General features: G+C 48.9%; 1 protein-coding gene across 5 annotated transcripts in view; it reads left to right on the forward strand.

Annotated features, from left to right (window-relative positions):
• LOC112230328 (E3 ubiquitin-protein ligase SMURF2-like) overlaps positions 1-19,125 on the forward strand; it is a 75,665-nt gene that overhangs the window by 53,476 nt on the left and 3,064 nt on the right. For 2 of the 5 annotated variants that reach the window (XM_042310798.1, XM_042310801.1), the window contains exons 12-19: positions 5,294-5,510; positions 7,609-7,712; positions 8,045-8,159; positions 8,501-8,679; positions 10,236-10,373; positions 15,845-15,965; positions 16,226-16,427; positions 19,036-19,111. In XM_042310798.1, the coding sequence (XP_042166732.1) occupies positions 5,294-5,510; positions 7,609-7,712; positions 8,045-8,159; positions 8,501-8,679; positions 10,236-10,373; positions 15,845-15,965; positions 16,226-16,427; positions 19,036-19,111 (1,152 nt within the window). Of the gene's footprint in view, positions 1-5,293; positions 5,511-7,608; positions 7,713-8,044; positions 8,160-8,500; positions 8,680-10,235; positions 10,374-11,765; positions 11,837-15,844; positions 15,966-16,225; positions 16,428-19,035; positions 19,112-19,125 lie in introns of all 5 variants that reach the window. The other 3 variants (XM_042310800.1, XM_042310802.1, XM_042310799.1) reach the window with 2 other exon arrangements.

Consider the following 19,125-nt stretch of genomic DNA (forward strand, 5'->3'; position numbering starts at 1 on the left):
TACAAAATACTTTTAGAACTGTCTGTGCTGAGCACAGGTGTGTGTGTGTGTGTGTGTGTTACTAGTTAGTCAGGAGCCAATCGTCTCTCCCTGGAATTTAAACCCCAGACTCCATTTAAACAAGGCTGCAATGTGGCAACATTTCTTCCACCCTCTCAGTCATCACACTTCTATGAAGGCAACATTTCTTCCACCCCCCCTCATTCAGCACACTTCTATGAAGGCAACATTTCTTCCACCCCTCTGTCAGCACACTTCTATGAAGGCAACATTTATTCCACCCCCTCAGCAGCACACTTCTCTGAAGGCAACATTTATTCCACCCCCTCAGCAGCACACTTTTATGAAGGCAACATTTCTTCCACATCCCCTCAGTCGGCACACTTCGCTGAAGGCAACATTTCTCCCCCTCAGTCAGCACACTTCTATGAAGGCAACATTCCCCCTAGAAGGCAACATCAGTCAGCACACTTCTATGAAGGCAACATTTCTTCCACCCCCCTCAGTCAGCACACTTCTATGAAGGCAACAATTCTTCCACCCCCCCCAGTCAGCACACTTCTATGAAGACACAGTTTTCTTTCTTTTTATGGCTTTGTTGGCGCTCGCACAATCGTGTTTTATTGGGTATTAAAGGCACTTAGCAGAACACGGACATCTTGTTTGATTGCTGACTAGTTCTCAGCCGGAACTATAAACAGTCCTTACTGACTGACAACAGGCAAGTAAACAGGCAAAGTGAGACCAGATGCGGCTGATAGAAGGGTGTGTCTGATGGAGACGTTAGCACCGTCTGGGGAGGAGAGTGAGCTATCTTGGACCGGGAGGGAGGACAAAGAGTGTGTGTGTAAACCCTGTTTATGAATTGAGTGTGTGTATTGCATGTTTACGTGTCTGTAAGTGTTGTCACGAACCGACTCGAAGCCCGTAACCAAAAGGGAGACAACGTAGAGATAAAAAAAGATATATATATTTAATAATTGAAGTAGCCTATATACAATGAACAATGGTGTACATAGTCAGTAGTGTAAGTGAATGGTTGCCTGCATAGATGTGATAATGAGGGGTGTTGAAAGGTGCCAAAGCAAACAAACAAAACGGCCACAAAAATGCTACAACTAAAATCCAGCATTGTGTCTGCATGGAGAGAGTCTCCTCCATGAATGGGGGGGTGTATTTATCCCGGGACACACACTGTGTGTGTGTGTGTGTGTGTGTGTGTGTGTGTGTGTGTGTGTCACCCCTTCCAAACATTGAGGACTCCCCTGACTCCAGTAACACCCCTACTGGCCCATCCCAGAACGCTCTGCGCTAAGCTGCTGGAAAACATATTAGCTAGCTAGCCTAGCGGTGCTGCAGCCAGGCCTGGCCTGCCATCAGCAGCACATCTGTCTTCGATCAGCCCCAGGATTTCAGAATATTTCACCCAACAACCACCGTGGCCCACAACACGCTTGATAAATGTTTTTTTGCCGGGATTCCTCGGGCCATTTAAGTTTGTCAGAGAGGACATGCTATTGATGATGGCCTCACGATAAGCGTTACCTCGCTGTTAGAGACAGTATGCTGTGTTCCAGTGTGTGACCCCCCTAGAAAAACAGAACGCTACGAAGCCCCTAGTTAGTGGTGCTTTGGTTTTTGATTGAGGTTTCGAGTTCTTATTTCATTCCATGTAAGGCAAAGGTAGGACAATAGCCTGACCACTTATTGGTGTTTAAGTAAGTTGTCACTATCGCTATGTTGTCACACTTTATAGGGTTGGGAAGGAAGGAATTGAATGTGTAGTTGTATACCAGAGCGAGGGAGAGATTTAGAGAATGTGAGAGAAAGGAGGATGTGGAAGGAGAGGAATGTGAGAGTTATGCACCAAAGTGCAGACTACTGTTCTGCAATGAGGTTCCTCTCTCGCTCTTCTTCTCCTTCTCTCCCGCTCTCCTTTTTCTCTCCTCTCACCTCTCTTGCACTTTCGCGCTCTCACCTCTCTCGCTCTCTCACCTCTCTCGCTCTCTCTCTCCTTCGCTCTCTCTCACTTTCGCTCTCTCGCTCTCTCTCTCCTTCGCTCTCTCTCACTTTCGCGCTCTCACCTCTCTCGCTCTCTCTCTCCTTCGCTCTCTCTCACTTTCACGCTCTCACCTCTCTCGTTCGCTCTCTCCTTCACTCTCTCTTTCTCTCTCTCACTTTCGGGCTCCCTTACCTTCGCTCTCTTCTCTTTCTCCATCTCACTCTCCTCTTTCTTTCGTTCCTGTGCTCTCCACCCTGCCTAGACTAATGGCCAGGAAATGAAGGGGTCCTGTAGTAGAGAGCGAGAGAAGGAGAGGAGTAGAATAGTTAGGGGTAGATTGAGATGCGATTTGTGAAAGAGGTAGGGTGTGATTGGATGTGGAGGAAAGGGAGAGGAAGTAAATGAAAGAGTAGTAACAGAAGAATAGAAAGATGGAGACACTAATTTTAATCAGATAATCAAGGAGACTGAGATGAGACTTAGCCCACTGCTAGTGGTTTGGTGGTCGGCGGGATAGACAAATAAGTGACAGAATAGAGAAACAATAAAAGCTATTTCTGTAATCGGGTGGAGTGGCATTTACCTGCTGTTTTGTCAACGCAGCACCGACCGTTTTATATTTGACTGACTGGTTGCTGGTTCAGCCTCTGACTGGAAAAGACCTTCAGACTGCTAGACATGTCTCACACATCCACGTCGCTGTGGTCTGCACTCAGCCACACTGTCCGTCTGTCTCTCACATGTATGTTCCTGACTAAACGTGTGTGTATCTATTTCTGCAGCATTACGACAATGTCTGCGTTGTAGTTTTCAAGCGAGTCGTTTATATTTGGTGTGCGATGGGGCGTCGAACTTACCTGGTGAAATGAAGGCGAGCGAATGAATAAAATGTATTTTATGACGCGATCTCTATGTATTTGAAGTTAGTTTTGTTTACCACGGTGTGTGCCATACAAACACCTTTTTGGCCGCTTAAATTCTGTAAACGTCATTTCTGTAAAACAGAGCGTCGTCAAGGCCTTTGGATGGGTCTTTATGTATTTTTAGTCTGTGTCATGTTTTGTTTGTGTCTTTGTGATGTATAGACACATTTTATGTAGCCTAAATACTGTAAACATCCTGTCTGTAAGCGGAGTGTTATTGTCAGTGCCTATGGGGGCTCTTTGTGAGTGAGACAGGGAGGCAGCCCCAGGCTTGTGAAAGCTACCTTTGTGGTGCTAGGGTAGTGATTGGCTGACATCCTATTCCCTATATAGTGCAATACTTCCCTTGTCTGCCCTTAGGGAGAACTTGGCCATCCACTGCCAATGGGAAAGTCTCCCCTCCTTTCCGGAGCCTGGGTAGATGATTGGTGATTTGAGGGTTGAGCTCCAGCGCCACAAACACACACTCCTTTGTGGGTAGTAGTCAGCACAACAGCGCCTCTTGGACGACCCTTGGTGGCCTTCTCCCCGCTGTTCACGCAAAGTGTAAAGGGAGAGGGAGGTTATAGCGAGGTAGTACTCAATAAAGGAGCTTTTGATTCGCTGGGACCTCGGGTACCAAACCTGTGCCAACTTCAGGATTGTGACCGCTTCGGTCCAGCGAATCCTGTTCTGGCAACGCTCGCTCTCGCCTCGCCTCGTTCTTCTACCTTGGAATAACAATAATACTCCTAGATTGAATTTTAAAGTTTGTCTTTCTACCCGGATAGTCGTATTTCATTGAGGCTGGTCACAGAAAGGAACCCTCGACTCTTTCCCCTCGTGTGTCTCCGCGCCAGAGTGATTTTCGACTGAGCCGCACTTGTACTGCTATATTTACAGTTAGAAATATGCCGAGGTCATTCTGAATCTGGAACCCGAGACGCCGAACTATGCCTGAAACTTATTTTTAATTACATTGCGCGCCCTCAACGAAAACGTTCAAATTATGCTTTATTATATGGTTCAAGGGCTTCCTAACCCGAGCCAAGAGAAACTCATTCCATTTTGTTAAAGGGCCTCTTTTTTTTCCGTGTGTATGTGTGTGTGTCTTCCTAAAGTGGTTTTCAGCCCTGCGAGCCGAGCCTTACCCTCACTTTGACATGGAAGGGCCTCGACGCTGCCAATAAAATAAATACCAGCTGACTTGATTATACAGGGATACGGACCGGCGGAACACTGAGCCTGTTTAGTTTGGAGAACTCCAAATATAACACGCCTTTTTTTTCTTTTTTCCACCCCTGAAGAATGAGGGAGTGACAGGGTGAACGAGGGTGTGTGGGTGGGTGGGTGGGTGGGTGGGTGTTTGGGTGGCTATGTTCTGCCTGTGGCCTCCCCTCTCAGACACCGGTTTAAAGAACTCCCTCTCTGTGAACCACCTTTGTTTGGCTGCAACTGTACTGCTACTGGACAGTAGGTCTTTTTATTAGGACCTCTGTCTTCTGTACCGTCCTGTTGGAAACTCTGACCCTTTTGGGAGGGTGGGTGGGTGTGTGTGTGTGTGTGTGTGTGTGTGTGTGTAACAATCCCATACGGGCATAGATTGACGTGGGTACAGAGCCAGGGCAGCGGTGGCCCCAGCCGCGGTTAGCCAGGGGCAGGGTGGCAGAGGGCACCGATGAAAGGCGCCAGTTTCACTTTGAAGGCACTTTGAGGCTTTAAAGAGGAAACGGAGGTGTCTTACAAAGCGAAGGCTGCGTGTTTAATTAGTCTGCCAGCACTGAAATGAGAGGGAAGGAGAGGAGGAGGTGGTGGCGGAGGGCAGAAGGCACAGACGGACCACAACTCCCTCTGTCTACAACGAGCTGAGAGCCCAGAGGCGCCAGCCACCAGCACCTCACAACACTTACCTTTGTGTGCCTCTATTTTCTCTCTCTCTCTTTCTCTTGGCCCTGTGGTAATACCACCTTGATGCCCAGTGAAGTCCCAGTCTAGCCAAAGATCTAGCTCAGATTGACTCTTCTGAGATGAGAAAGAGTGGAGGATGAGGTGGGGGGGTGCAGGGGTTTCTATTAAGTTTCAGTTAGTGCTTAGAGGGCTTGTCGGAAGTCCCAAGGTTTCCCTGGGGGGGTTCATTTGCACCCATATACATGTTTAACCCCGTATTCTCCACAGTCCACACCACCTCTCTCTTGCTCTCTGTCTCTATCCAAATTCAAAACGAACTGCCTTGCCATTTTAACGGAGCAGTCCACTATTGCCAAAATAGTGGAGCGAGACAGAGGGAGAAAGATGGTGTTAATCATTTCATTCCATGTGTTACAATTGTCTTGTTTGCAAATCTTTTACTGTTTAACATACGAGCATTTCTGCTCGTCTCCCTCCCCAGTAGTCGTCAGTCGAATCAGTTGAAGGAGCAGCAGCCCCCCCCGCAGGTCCCGGCGTTGTCCCCGGCCCAGCTCCCAGAGGAGGCCGAGTGCCTCACCGTGCCCAAGTACAAGAGGGACCTGGTCCAGAAGCTCAAGATCCTCCGGCAGGAGCTGTCCAATCAGCAGCCCCAGGCAGGCCACTGTCGCATCGAGGTCTGCCGCGAGGAGATCTTTGAGGTAAACTGATTGGGGGGGGGGCCTTGTGTGAAAACCCTGTCCAGGTGTGTGATTGACGGCTTCATTTTATACTGGATCATAATGGATTGCATTTTCATGTAGATAGGTAGTGCTTTACATTGAGAGGCGTAACTCACTCATCCGCCACAAATCAAGAATACTTTTTATAGTAGGCTGCACAAACCTTCCTAATATTGAGTTGCACCTCCCCCTTGCTTTTGCCCTCAGAACGAACAGCCTCAATTAGTCGGGGCATGGACTCTAGATGGTGTCGAAAGCGTTCCACAGGGATGCTGACTCCAATGCTTCTCACAGCTGTGTCAAGTTGGCTGGATGTCCTTTGGGTGGAGGACCATTCTTGATGGACGTGGGAAACTGTTGAGCGTGGAGAAACCCAGCAGCGCTGCAGTTCTTGACAACCCTGTGCTCCTGGCACATACTACCATACCCCATTCAAAGGCACTTAAGTTTTTTGTCTTGCCCATTCACCTGCTGAATGGCACACATCCACAATCCATGTCTACAAGGCTTAAACATCCTCCTTTAACTTGACTCCTCCCCTACGCTGATTGAAGTGGACTTAACAATTGGCATCAGTAAGGGATCAGACTATGGTCACTTTGTCATGGAAAGAGCAGGTGCTCTTAATGTTTTGTACACCGTGTACACACTCAAAGGCATACATGTAAAAATGACACATGCAATAGTACACTGCATGCTCATACACCCAAACAAGTGTTTATACTGAAGAAAAATAAGGAAAAATATATATCTATATAAACATACTTAAACACACTCTGTTACAAGTCTACAAACATGCACACCCATACGATTTATAGGTTGCTTTGCATCCATTTACAGTCTGCAAGAAAAGGCCTACTACAACTGAGCAGTAATACCCCCAAATTCGTTACGATTTGCAGTAAAAACCAGAGAGGAAAAAGGCCCTTTCAAACACCAGTTTCCTCTTTCTTTTGCCTCCTCCAATCATCTGTTCTTCCGCGGCAAGACATTCTTTCAGGATGATTTCAGCAGTTAAAAGTGGGGGGAAGGAGGGGAGGGGATAGAGGGAGGAAGGAAGGACCTAGTGGCAAGTTTTGGGGACGGACATCTTTCGCCAGTACAATTTGAGCAAATGAAGAAAAAAAAAGATGCCTTCATCCTGGGGACGGTAACGGCCACGGGGACACGATGTGCAAGAAAGCAAAGTGAGCGTGCGCCCGTGTGTGTGTGGCGCGCCCTGCCTGCGATTTCAACAGGGACTGGTGGCATTGTTCGCCACTGACCAGTGCACTGTAATTTCCTAACTAATAACCCTCGCTTCACTCTCCTGCTTCTCCTCGAGCCTGCTTCCTGTGCTTTGCTGCGTTCACCGTTGCAACACTCCTCACAGCTCTGTGCTGTGGTGGCAGGAGTTTGTTTTTGATGGCAGCCCTCCCGAGTTACTCTGGACCCTGATAGAGGAGAGAGAGCGGGGGGGGGAGAGAAAGCCCTTACGTGACGTAAACGGAGCTAGTGCACGTAAAGCCCACTCACACATGCACTCGCTCTCTTTCCCAGGCACATGTGTCATGGTGTTGGTGCATTCCTGCTGGTTTCTCCCAGACACCACTAGGGCCTAGTCTACCAGGAGAGCGAGAGAACGAGGAGCGGTGTACAGCGCTGTCAAACAGCTCTGGATGGTGAATTGACTCATCTGAGGGAGTATTATGACAATGGTAAATTGTCGACCGCATATTGCTGTACTCTCTGCCCTACTTAAATTATTATTATTTTAAATTAAAATAAGGAACAGACTTTACTTGACATTATCAATTGTGGAATTCGGATCCGGAACATTGTAATCCACTGTTGCTCTTACTGCTGCGTAAAACAACAAGCGCTGTTTAGAACAGAAACAGCATGATTGAGGGTTGAGTTGAATGGCCTGCAGGTTGGCACATTTTATGATTAGGGGTGTATTCCGTAGCAAAAATGTTTTGCAGCAAAAACGAGAGTTTATATTTGACCAATTCGGGTAAGTTCCTCCCTGTTTGGTTCCGTTTGGTTCCTAGTGAATACACCCAAGGTTAACAGACCCATGTTTGTTGTGTTGCAGGAGTCGTACCGCCAGGTGATGAAGATGCGTCCCAAGGACCTGTGGAAGAGACTGATGGTCAAGTTCAGAGGAGAGGAGGGCCTGGACTACGGAGGAGTGGCCAGGTACTGGAGTCATCCACACCTCCAGGCTGAAACACTGTTTAATAATACCACGAGGTCAACCCATTGAGCAAAATTGTTTTGATCAGTCAATCTATGGTCTTCGTCTTTTCAACCAAAAAGATGCCTTTTCAAAATATTTTCAATGTCTTTTCGACATCTTTTGCTCATAGGGCAGTAGTCCAGAAAGAAACAACCTCTGTGGAAATTCACATTCCAAAAGCTTGATGCATCAAACAGAATATTTTTGGGGGCATGTGGCCAACATGCAACCCAAAATAATGGTGTTTTTATTATGCCGGTGTCACGTGACTAACAAGATGTCTGTCGTATAGGGAGTGGCTGTACCTGCTGTCCCATGAGATGTTGAACCCCTACTACGGCCTGTTCCAGTACTCCAGAGACGACATCTACACCCTGCAGATCAACCCAGACAGCGCCGTCAACCCGGTGAGAGAGAGAAATAGAGGAGTCAATAGATACATAGAGAGAGACACATAATAACAGAGAGGAGGATGGAGAACGAGCCACAAGCTGAATTCCTACGAGAGGGAGGTTCTTGTAGACACGGGGAGAATCTCAATGACATTTTCTTGATTCCTCGTGTCTGCTCACCACCACTTCAAGCCCATTGGATGAGAAAGTCAGAGGGGAGGGACCTCGGTATAATAATGATGATAAGCTATATTTATATCACGCTTTTCTCTACAACCCAATAGTGACCACACTCGCACACAAAATAAGCATCGATGGCCAACCTCAAAACTCATCTCTCCTTTCTTTTTCTCCAGGAGCACCTGTCCTACTTCCACTTTGTGGGTCGTATCATGGGCATGGCGGTGTTCCACGGCCACTACATAGACGGGGGCTTCACCCTGCCCTTCTACAAACAGCTGCTGGGGAAACCCATCACCCTGGACGACATGGAGTCAGTGGACCCGGACCTCCACAACAGCCTGGTCTGGATCCTGTGAGTAGGAGACACCGACGACACGTACAGGGGCTCTGACACGCGTTTTGGTCGCATATGCGCCAAAATATTTTGCTGTGCGACTTGGAAATTTCAATCTGGGAGCACCAGTGCACCTAGGAGGGAAAAAAAGTCTGATAATTGTTGTAATGATTAGGCTTCACTGTGCTGCTGTTTCCGAGTGGCCTAGAGAGGGGGAAAAAATGGTTATGGTCTCCAGCGTAAAACTGTTCAGAAATTGTGACCCGTATTACCCGCGCAATGTTTTTTCCTTCTATTGCACGTTGGCGCTGCAGCTGGAAGCTTCTCCAGTGACGGGACGCATTTTACCTTCATAGACCCTGGGCCGTTCTAAAACGACTCGCGTGCCGTTAACACCGTAGCTAGCTAACGACCTGGTAACTTTATCAGTATATGCAAACATTTGGCGGCACAGAAAGAATGGAAAAGGGATAGCTTCTTCAGGAGATCATAGCAATGAATGAATGACTGATTTGCATGTTGTCACTCCAGAAGGTCACTGACATTCTTATTAAAGTGACAGTACAATTTTCAATGTAATGCATCTCAGTAGGAAACGGTGCTTTTTACACAATGTAAAAACCTAATATTCCACAAATTACTTTGTCTTTTGAATGACTGGGATTCGTATCAACATTTTAGCTTTTATCATAAACAAATACATGTGCATGTGCTTCAAAACTAACTAGAATTCATATAGGCCCAATAACGGCTGCTCCAGAGTTCAATGGCGGCGAGCTTTACACAACTCCAGCCGACTCTTGGCATTGTGCATGGTGATCTTAGGCTTGTGTGCGGCTGCTCGGCCGTGGAAACCCATTTGGTGAAGCTCCCAGCGAGCAGTTCTTGTGCTGACATTGCTTCCAGAGGCAGTTTGGAACTCTGTTATGACAGACGGTTTTTACGCTCTGTGTGCTTCAGCACTCGGTGGTCCCGTTCTGTGAGCTTGTTGCTCCTAGAAATTTGACAAACTAACTTGTTGGAAAGTCGGCATCCTGTGACAGTGCCACGTTGAAAGTCACTGAGCTCTTCAGTAAGGCCATTCTACTGCCAATGTTGAGCTATGGAGATTGCACGGCTGTGTGCTCCATTTTATACATCTGTCAGCAACGGATGTGGCTGAAATAGCTGAATCCACTAATTTGAAGGGGTGTCCTCATACTTTTGCATATATAATGTATAGACCTGGACACACACACAGCGTTGAGGCAGACATCTACAAACACACACACACATACAGATGCTTGCACACAGACACAATTGAACTTACGTGAACCCCCGAAGACATACAATACTGTACAAGCACAGCCATATACAGTATATTCAGACACACAGGATAGCATGTGTAATGTTTGAGTTTGCACATGTGGCCATGAGCTGACAACCTTGAGCTGACCTGTTGGTTGTTTTGTATCCATGAAATGCCACTAAAACACCAGCATGAACCAACTGCTCTCCCATCAAGACTAGCGCCCTCTGTTGACAAGACAGGGTAACATGTCCGACGACTAACATTTCCGTCTTCTCCGCTCCAGGGACAACGACATCACGGGGGTGCTGGACCATACGTTCTGTGTGGAGCACAATGCCTACGGCGAGATCATCCAGCACGAACTGAAGCCCAACGGCAAGACTGTCTCTGTCTCCGAGGACACCAAGAAGGAGTATGTCAGGTACGGAGGAGGAGGAGGCGGCCGCCTGAGTCCCACGCACGCGCACACACACAGCCGACACGATACACACACAGCCGACACGATACACACACAGCCGACACGATACACACAGCCGACACGATACACACACACACAGCCGACGCGATACACACACACACAGCCGACGCGATACACACACACAGCCGACGCGATACACACACACACACACACACACCCACAGCCGACGCGATACACACACACACAGCCGACGCGATACACACACACACACACACACGCACACACACAGCCGACGCGATACACACACACACAGCCGACGCGATACACGCGATACACACACACACACAGCCGACGCGATACACACACACACACACACACACACACACACAGCCGACGCGATACACACACACACACGGCCGACGCGATACACACACACACACACACAGACACAGCCGACGCGATACACACACACACACACACACACACAGCCGACGCGATACACACACACACACACACACACAGCCGACGCGATACACACACACACACGGCCGACGCGATACACACACACACACAGCCGACGCGATACACACACACACACACACACACACACACAGCCGACGCGATACACACACACACAAACACACACAGCCGACGCGATACACACACACACACACAGCAGACGCGATACACACACACACACACAGCCGACGCGATACACACACACACACACACACACACACAGCCGACGCGATACACACACACACACACACACAGCCGACACACACACACACACAGCGATACACACACACACACACACACACACACAGCCGACGCGACACACACACACACAGCCGACGCGATACACACACACACACACACACACACAGCCGACGCGACACACACACACACACAGCCGACGCCATACACACACACACACACAGCCGACGCCATACACACACACACACAGCCGACGCCATACACACACAGCCGACGCCATACACACACACACACACACAGCCGACGCCATACACACACACACAAACACACACAGCCGACGCGATACACACACACACACACAGCAGACGCGATACACACACACACACACAGCAGACGCGATACACACACACACACACACACACACACAGCCGACGCCATACACACACACACACACACAGCCGACGCCATACACACACACACACACACACACACACACACAGCCGACGCCATACACACACACACACACACACACACACACAGCCGACGCCATACACACACACACACAAACACACACAGCCGACGCCATACACACACACACACACAGCCGACGCGATACACACACACACACACACACAGCCGACGCGATACACACACACACACAGCCGACGCGAAACACACATCCAGCACGAACTGAAGCCCAACGGCAAGACTGTCTCTGTCTCCGAGGACACCAAGAAGGAGTATGTCAGGTACGGAGGAGGAGGAGGCGGCCGCCTGAGTCCCACGCACGCGCACACACACAGCCGACACGATACACACACAGCCGACACGATACACACAGCCGACACGATACACACACACACAGCCGACGCGATACACACACACACACACACAGCCGACGCGATACACACACACACAGCCGACGCGATACACACACACACACACAGCCGACGCGATACACACACACACACACAGCCGACGCGATACACACACACACACACAGCCGACGCGATACACACACACACACACACACACACACACACAGCCGACGCGATACACACACACACACACACAGCCGACGCGATACACACACACACAAACACACACACACACACAGCCGACGCGATATACACACACACACGGCCGACGCGATACACACACACACACACACAGCCGACGCGATACACACACACACACAGCCGACGCCGATACACACACAGCCGACGCGATACACACACACACACACACACACACACAGCCGACGCGATACACACACACACACACAGCCGACGCGATACACACACACACACACACACACAAACACACACAGCCGACGCGATACACACACACACACACACACACAGCAGACGCGATACACACACACAGCAGACGCGATACACACACACACACACACAGCCGACGCGATACACACACACACACAGCCGACGCGACACACACACAGCCGCGCGATATACACACACAGCCGACGCGATACACACACACACACACACACACACAGCCGACGCCATACACACACACACACACACAGCCGACGCCATACACACACACACACACACACACACACACAACGCGATACACACACACACACACACAGCCGACGCGATACACACACACACGCACACACACAGCCGACACACACTGCCGACACACACACACACACACACCGACGCGACACACACACACACACACACAGCCGACGCCATACACACACACACACACACACAGCCGACGCCATACACACACACACACACACACACACAGCCGACGCCATACACACACACACACAGCCGACGCCATACACACACACACACACACAGCCGACGCCATACACACACACACAAACACACACAGCCGACGCGATACACACACACAGCAGACGCGATACACACACACACACACACACACACAGCAGACGCGATACACACACACACACACACACACAGCCGACGCCATACACACACACACACACACACACACACACACACACACAGCCGACGCGATACACACACACACACACAAACACACACAGCCGACGCGATACACACACACACACAGCAGACGCGATACACACACACACACACACAGCCGACGCGATACACACACACACACAGCCGACGCGATACACACACACACACACAGCCGACGCAACACACACACACACACACACACAGCCGACGCGACACACACACACACAGCCGACGCCATACACACACACACACACGCAGCCGACGCGATACACACACACACAGCCGACGCGATACACACACACACAGCCGACGCGATACACACACAGCCGACGCGATACACACACACACACACACACAGCCGACGCCATACACACACACACACACACACACACAGCCGACGCGATACACACACACACACAGCAGACGCGATACACACACACACACACACACACACAGCAGACGCGATACACACACACACACACACACACACAGCCGACGCCATACACACACACACACACACACACACACACACACACACACAGCCGACGCGATACACACACACACACACAAACACACAGCCGACGCGATACACACACACACACACACACACAGCCGACGCGATACACACACACACACACAGCCGACGCGATACACACACACACAGCCGACGCGAAACACACACACACACAGCCGACGCGAAACACACACACACACACACACACAGCCGACGCGATACACACACAGCCGACGCGATACACACACACACACACACACACACACACAGCCGACGCCATACACACACACACACACACACAGCCGACGCGATACACACACACACACAGCAGACGCGATACACACACACACACACAGCAGACGCGATACACACACACACACACACACAGCCGACGCCATACACACACACACACACACAGCCGACGCGATACACACACACACACACAAACACACAGCCGACGCGATACACACACACACACACACAGCCGACGCGATACACACACACACAGCCGACGCGATACACACACACACACAGCCGACGCGAAACACACACACACACAGCCGACGCGAAACACACACACACACACACACAGCCGACGCGACACACACACACACAGCCGACGCCATACACACACACACACACACAGCCGACGCGATACACACACACACAGCCGACGCGATACACACACACACACAGCCGACGCGATACACACACAGCCGACGCGATACACACACACACACACACACACACAGCCGACGCCATACACACACACACACACAGCCGACGCGATACACACACACACACAGCAGACGCGATACACACACACACACACAGCAGACGCGATACACACACACACACAGCAGACGCGATACACACACACACACACACAGCCGACGCGATACACACACACACAGCCGACGCGATACACACACACACAAACGCAGCCGACGCGATACACACACACGCAGCCGACGCGATACACACACACACGCAGCCGACGCGATACACACACGCAGCCGACGCGATACACACACGCAGCCGACGCGATACACACACACACGCAGCCGACGCGATATACACACACACACACACACACACACACACAGCCGACGCGATACACACACACACACACACACACACACACACACCGACGCGATACACACACACACACACACACACACACACCGACGCGATACACACACACACACACACAGCCGACGCACACACACACAGCCGACGCGATACACACACACACGCAGCCGACGCGATACACACACACGCAGCCGACGCGATACACACACACACACGCAGCCGACGCGATACACACACACACACGCAGCCGACGCGATACACACACACACAGCCGACGCGATACACACACACACACACACACACAGCTGACGCGATACACACACACACACACACACACAGCCGACGCGATACACACACACACAGCCGACGCGATACACACAGCTGACATGTTTCTGTACAGCACTTTGAGATATCAGCTGATGTAATTTGATTTGATACACACAGCCGACGCGATACACACACACACTCACAGCCGACGCGATACACACACACTCACAGCCGACGCGATACACACACACTCACAGCCGACGCGATACACACACACTCACAGCCGACGCGATACACACACAGCAACTGTCATCACCCCTCAGGTCTGAAGTATACACCTGAAACATACCTTGTGATGGCGTGACATCGTTCCTCTTAGAACCAATGGGGTTAATTTATTATTTGATTTGGTTGGTCTCATTGTGATACAATCTATTTTTCAAGATAGACCTGTTCCGACCAAGACAGCAGCTGCATGCCAGCCAGTTAGCAGCGCAGTAGTCTCTTCCCCATCCGTAACTGAAGTTAAATCTGTCTGGAACATAGGGGATATGACGGTGAAGAGGAATAATTCCTCTGGTGCGCTGGTTTTTGCGTCACTGATTATTTGGACGAATCACGATTAAGCAGAGATGGTTGTTACCTGGCATCTTTCGAATTTCAGAAGGGGAGGGATTCGATTGGCTCATAGATGGCCAAGGGTTTCAAAGGACTACGCCTCTCGCACTGAGCCGAATCTCAACCCTCCCCTCCAGAACCAAATCTGAATTTGGTTCTGTCTTTCCAAGATTACCAGCACACCAAAAATACTTATCCCCCAGTCCTGGTTTTGGTTGAACTGCTGTGGGGGTTTCACATGTTGCAATGTTATTGACTTAGGTCTTCTCTCTTTATAGGCTGTATGTGAACTGGCGTTTCCTCCACGGCATCGAGGCTCAGTTCCTGGCCCTGCAGAAGGGCTTCAACGAGGTCATCCCCCAGCACCTGCTCAAGTCCTTTGACGAGAAGGAACTAGAGGTATGTAGACAGTTGCATATAACATGGTCTAGGAAAGAAATGATTCACTTACTGGAAACATGACATCATTTCTCAAGAGCATAGATCTTTGTGTGGGTATCCTGAATAGGGGAGGGGGGGGGTTCCAAGATGAATCTGAGACCTTGGGATATACTTTTTAAATGAAATGGAAGGTGACAGCTATCATACTTTTTCCCACGAATATACACCCCTTCAAACCATCTAATCAGCTATGTTCTCCCCTCTCCTCCCTACCCCAGTTGATAGTGTGTGGCCTGGGGAAGATCGACATAGCGGACTGGAAGAGCAACACACGTCTGAAGCACTGCACCACGGACAGCAATGTGGTCAAGTGGTTCTGGAAGGCCGTGGAGTCCTATGACGAGGAGAGGAGGGCCAGACTGCTGCAGTTTGTTACCGGGTCATCTAGAGTCCCACTGCAGGGATTCAAGGCTTTACAAGGTAAAGAGATGGGGGGGGTGATGTGTTTACAGTGCCTTCAAAAAGTATTCATACCCCTTGATTTATTCCGCATTTTGTTATTACAGCCTGAATTCAATTATATATTTTTTCTCACCCATCTACACACTACATCTACACACAATACCCCATAATGACTAAGTGAAAAATGTTTGCTAAGTTATGGAAAATTAAATGGCTCATTTACATAAGTATTCACACCCCTGAGTCAATACTTTGTAGAGGCACCTTTGGCAGCAATTACAGCAGTGAGTCTTTCTGGGTAAGTCTCTAAGAGCTTTGCATACCTGGATTATACAATATTTGCACATTATTCTTAATTAAATTCTTCAAGCTCTGTCAAGTTGATGGTTGATCATTGCTGGATGGCCATTTTCAAGTCTTGCCATAGATTTTAAAGCCGATTTTAAGTCAAAACTGTAACTAGGTCACTCAGGAACATTTAATGTCGTCTTGATAAGCAACTCCAGTGTAGATCTGGCCTTGTGTTTTAGGTTATTGTCCTGCTGAAAGGTGAATTCATCTCCCAGTGTCTGGTGGAAAGCAGACTGAACTAGGTTTTCCTCTAGCATCTTGCCAGTGCGTTGGCAAGGACTCCCTAGTTCTTGCTGATGACAAGCATACCCATAACATGATGCAGCCATCGCCACGATTGAAAATATGAAGTGGTACTCAGTTGTTGGATTTGCCCCAAAGATAACGCTTTGTCATCAGGACATAAAGTTAATTTCTTTGCCACTTTTTTTTGCAGTTTTACTTTAGTGCCTTGTTGCAAACAGGATGCATGTTTTGGAATATTTGATTCTGTACAGGCTTCCTTTTCACTCTGTCATTTAGGTTAGTATTGTGGAGTAAGTACAATGTTGTTGATCCATCCTCAGTTTCTCCTGTCACAGCCATTAAACTCTGTAACTGTTTTAAAGTCACCGTTGGCCACATGGTGACATTGCTGAGCGGTTTCCTTCCTCTCTGGCTACTGAGTTAGGAAGGACGCCTGTGTCTTTGTAGTGACTTGGTCTATTGATACACCATTCAAAGTGTAATTAATAACTTCACCATGCTACCATCTACCAATGGGTACCCTTCTTTGCAAGGCATTGGAAAACCTCCCTGGTCTTTGTGGTTGAATATGTTTGAAATTCACAGCTCGACTGAGGGACCTTACGGATAATTGTATGTGTGGGGTACAGAGATGAGGTAGTCATTCAAACATCATGTTAAACACTCTCTCTATTATACAGAGTGAGTCCGTGTGACTTGTTAAGCACATTTTTACTCCTTTACTTATTTAGGCTTGCCATAACAAAGGGGTGTAATACTTATTGACACCAGACATTTCAGCTTAATTTTTTTAAATTAGTTAAAAATTCCTCTGACGTTATGGGGTGTTGTGTGTAGGCTAGTTACACAAAATCTCAATTTGAATCCATTTTAAATTCAGACTGTAACCCAAGAATCTGTCAAAAGTCAAGGGGTGTGAATACTTTCTGAAGGCACTGTAAGTATCTCTAGCTTTTAAAACAATTACATTTGTTTTCTTTGATCATATCTCCACTATCCTACCAATTGTACCTACAGTGAATAGGATTCACCATCTTCATCGATTGTTTTCATAATTTATCTGCAGATTATTGACCAAAAAGCCTACCGGTATACAAATTATGGAGCCAGATGAACGGCTCAGTAAGCCTGTGCTCTTGCACGTCATGGCTGCATATGAAACACGCAAAAGAAAAAATATGAATGTGTCAGGAAACAATAGGTTGTGGATTTCGACTCATCGTTACCACATTTTATAAGGGACGTGCAAATTGACTCGTAAACGATGGAAGAGCATCAGGCTCTCTCCCACTGTGTAAAGAAATTTGACTGTAACCACAGCGTACACAACACACACACCCAGGTACCGGGAGGCGGGACAGACTTCCTTGTCATCGCTCACTTTGTGACTGACAGGCGCTTGTCCTATCAATAGATCACTAGAATGTTTTTAATATATTTTCTGACTTGTAAAAAAAATAAGTTGCTTAATTAATTGAAGTGGAAAAAGTACCTTGCTGAAAGTGAGTTTGTAACTGGCTATATAGCCGACACTAGTGGAAAACACTGTGCGAGCCTCTGACTGCCGGAGTTGACCCCGTCTTCATGACAGAGTCGTGGTCGACCTCAGTTGGTTTGGTTAAATCCAGACAGACAGGAAGCCCTGGGGGAACAGAAGACCTCAGAGTGCAGCTGTGTGTGTTTCGCAGTGTGCGTGTTTGAGAGTTGATCTTTCTGTTCAAGCCGTGCGTGCCCGTGTGAGAGAGTCTGTGTGTGTGTGTGCCTGCCTGTGAGTCTCTGTCAGTCTGTCTGTCTGTCTGAGGCCAACCCAGCTGTCTTTCTGTATGAAAATATACAGTATATAAAATATACACCCAGTCTTGTGTTAAAACAGCAGCCATGTTTGTTCACGTTCTAAACACTGAGTTCAACTGGTCAACTGTCCTGAACTGTCTGACTTCTGTGTGTCGAGAAATATAATGATGGACAGCCTGAGAATTTATGATGACTCTCTTTTTCTCTCTCTCTCTCTGTGTGTGTGACCCTCCAGGTGCCGCGGGGCCCAGGCTCTTCACCATCCACCAGATCGATGCCAACACCAACAATCTACCCAAAGCCCACACCTGGTGAGTACAGTTAC

The sequence above is a fragment of the Oncorhynchus tshawytscha genome, linkage group LG32 (genome assembly GCF_018296145.1).
Source record: "Oncorhynchus tshawytscha isolate Ot180627B linkage group LG32, Otsh_v2.0, whole genome shotgun sequence".
Taxonomy (NCBI): Eukaryota; Metazoa; Chordata; class Actinopteri; order Salmoniformes; family Salmonidae; genus Oncorhynchus; species Oncorhynchus tshawytscha.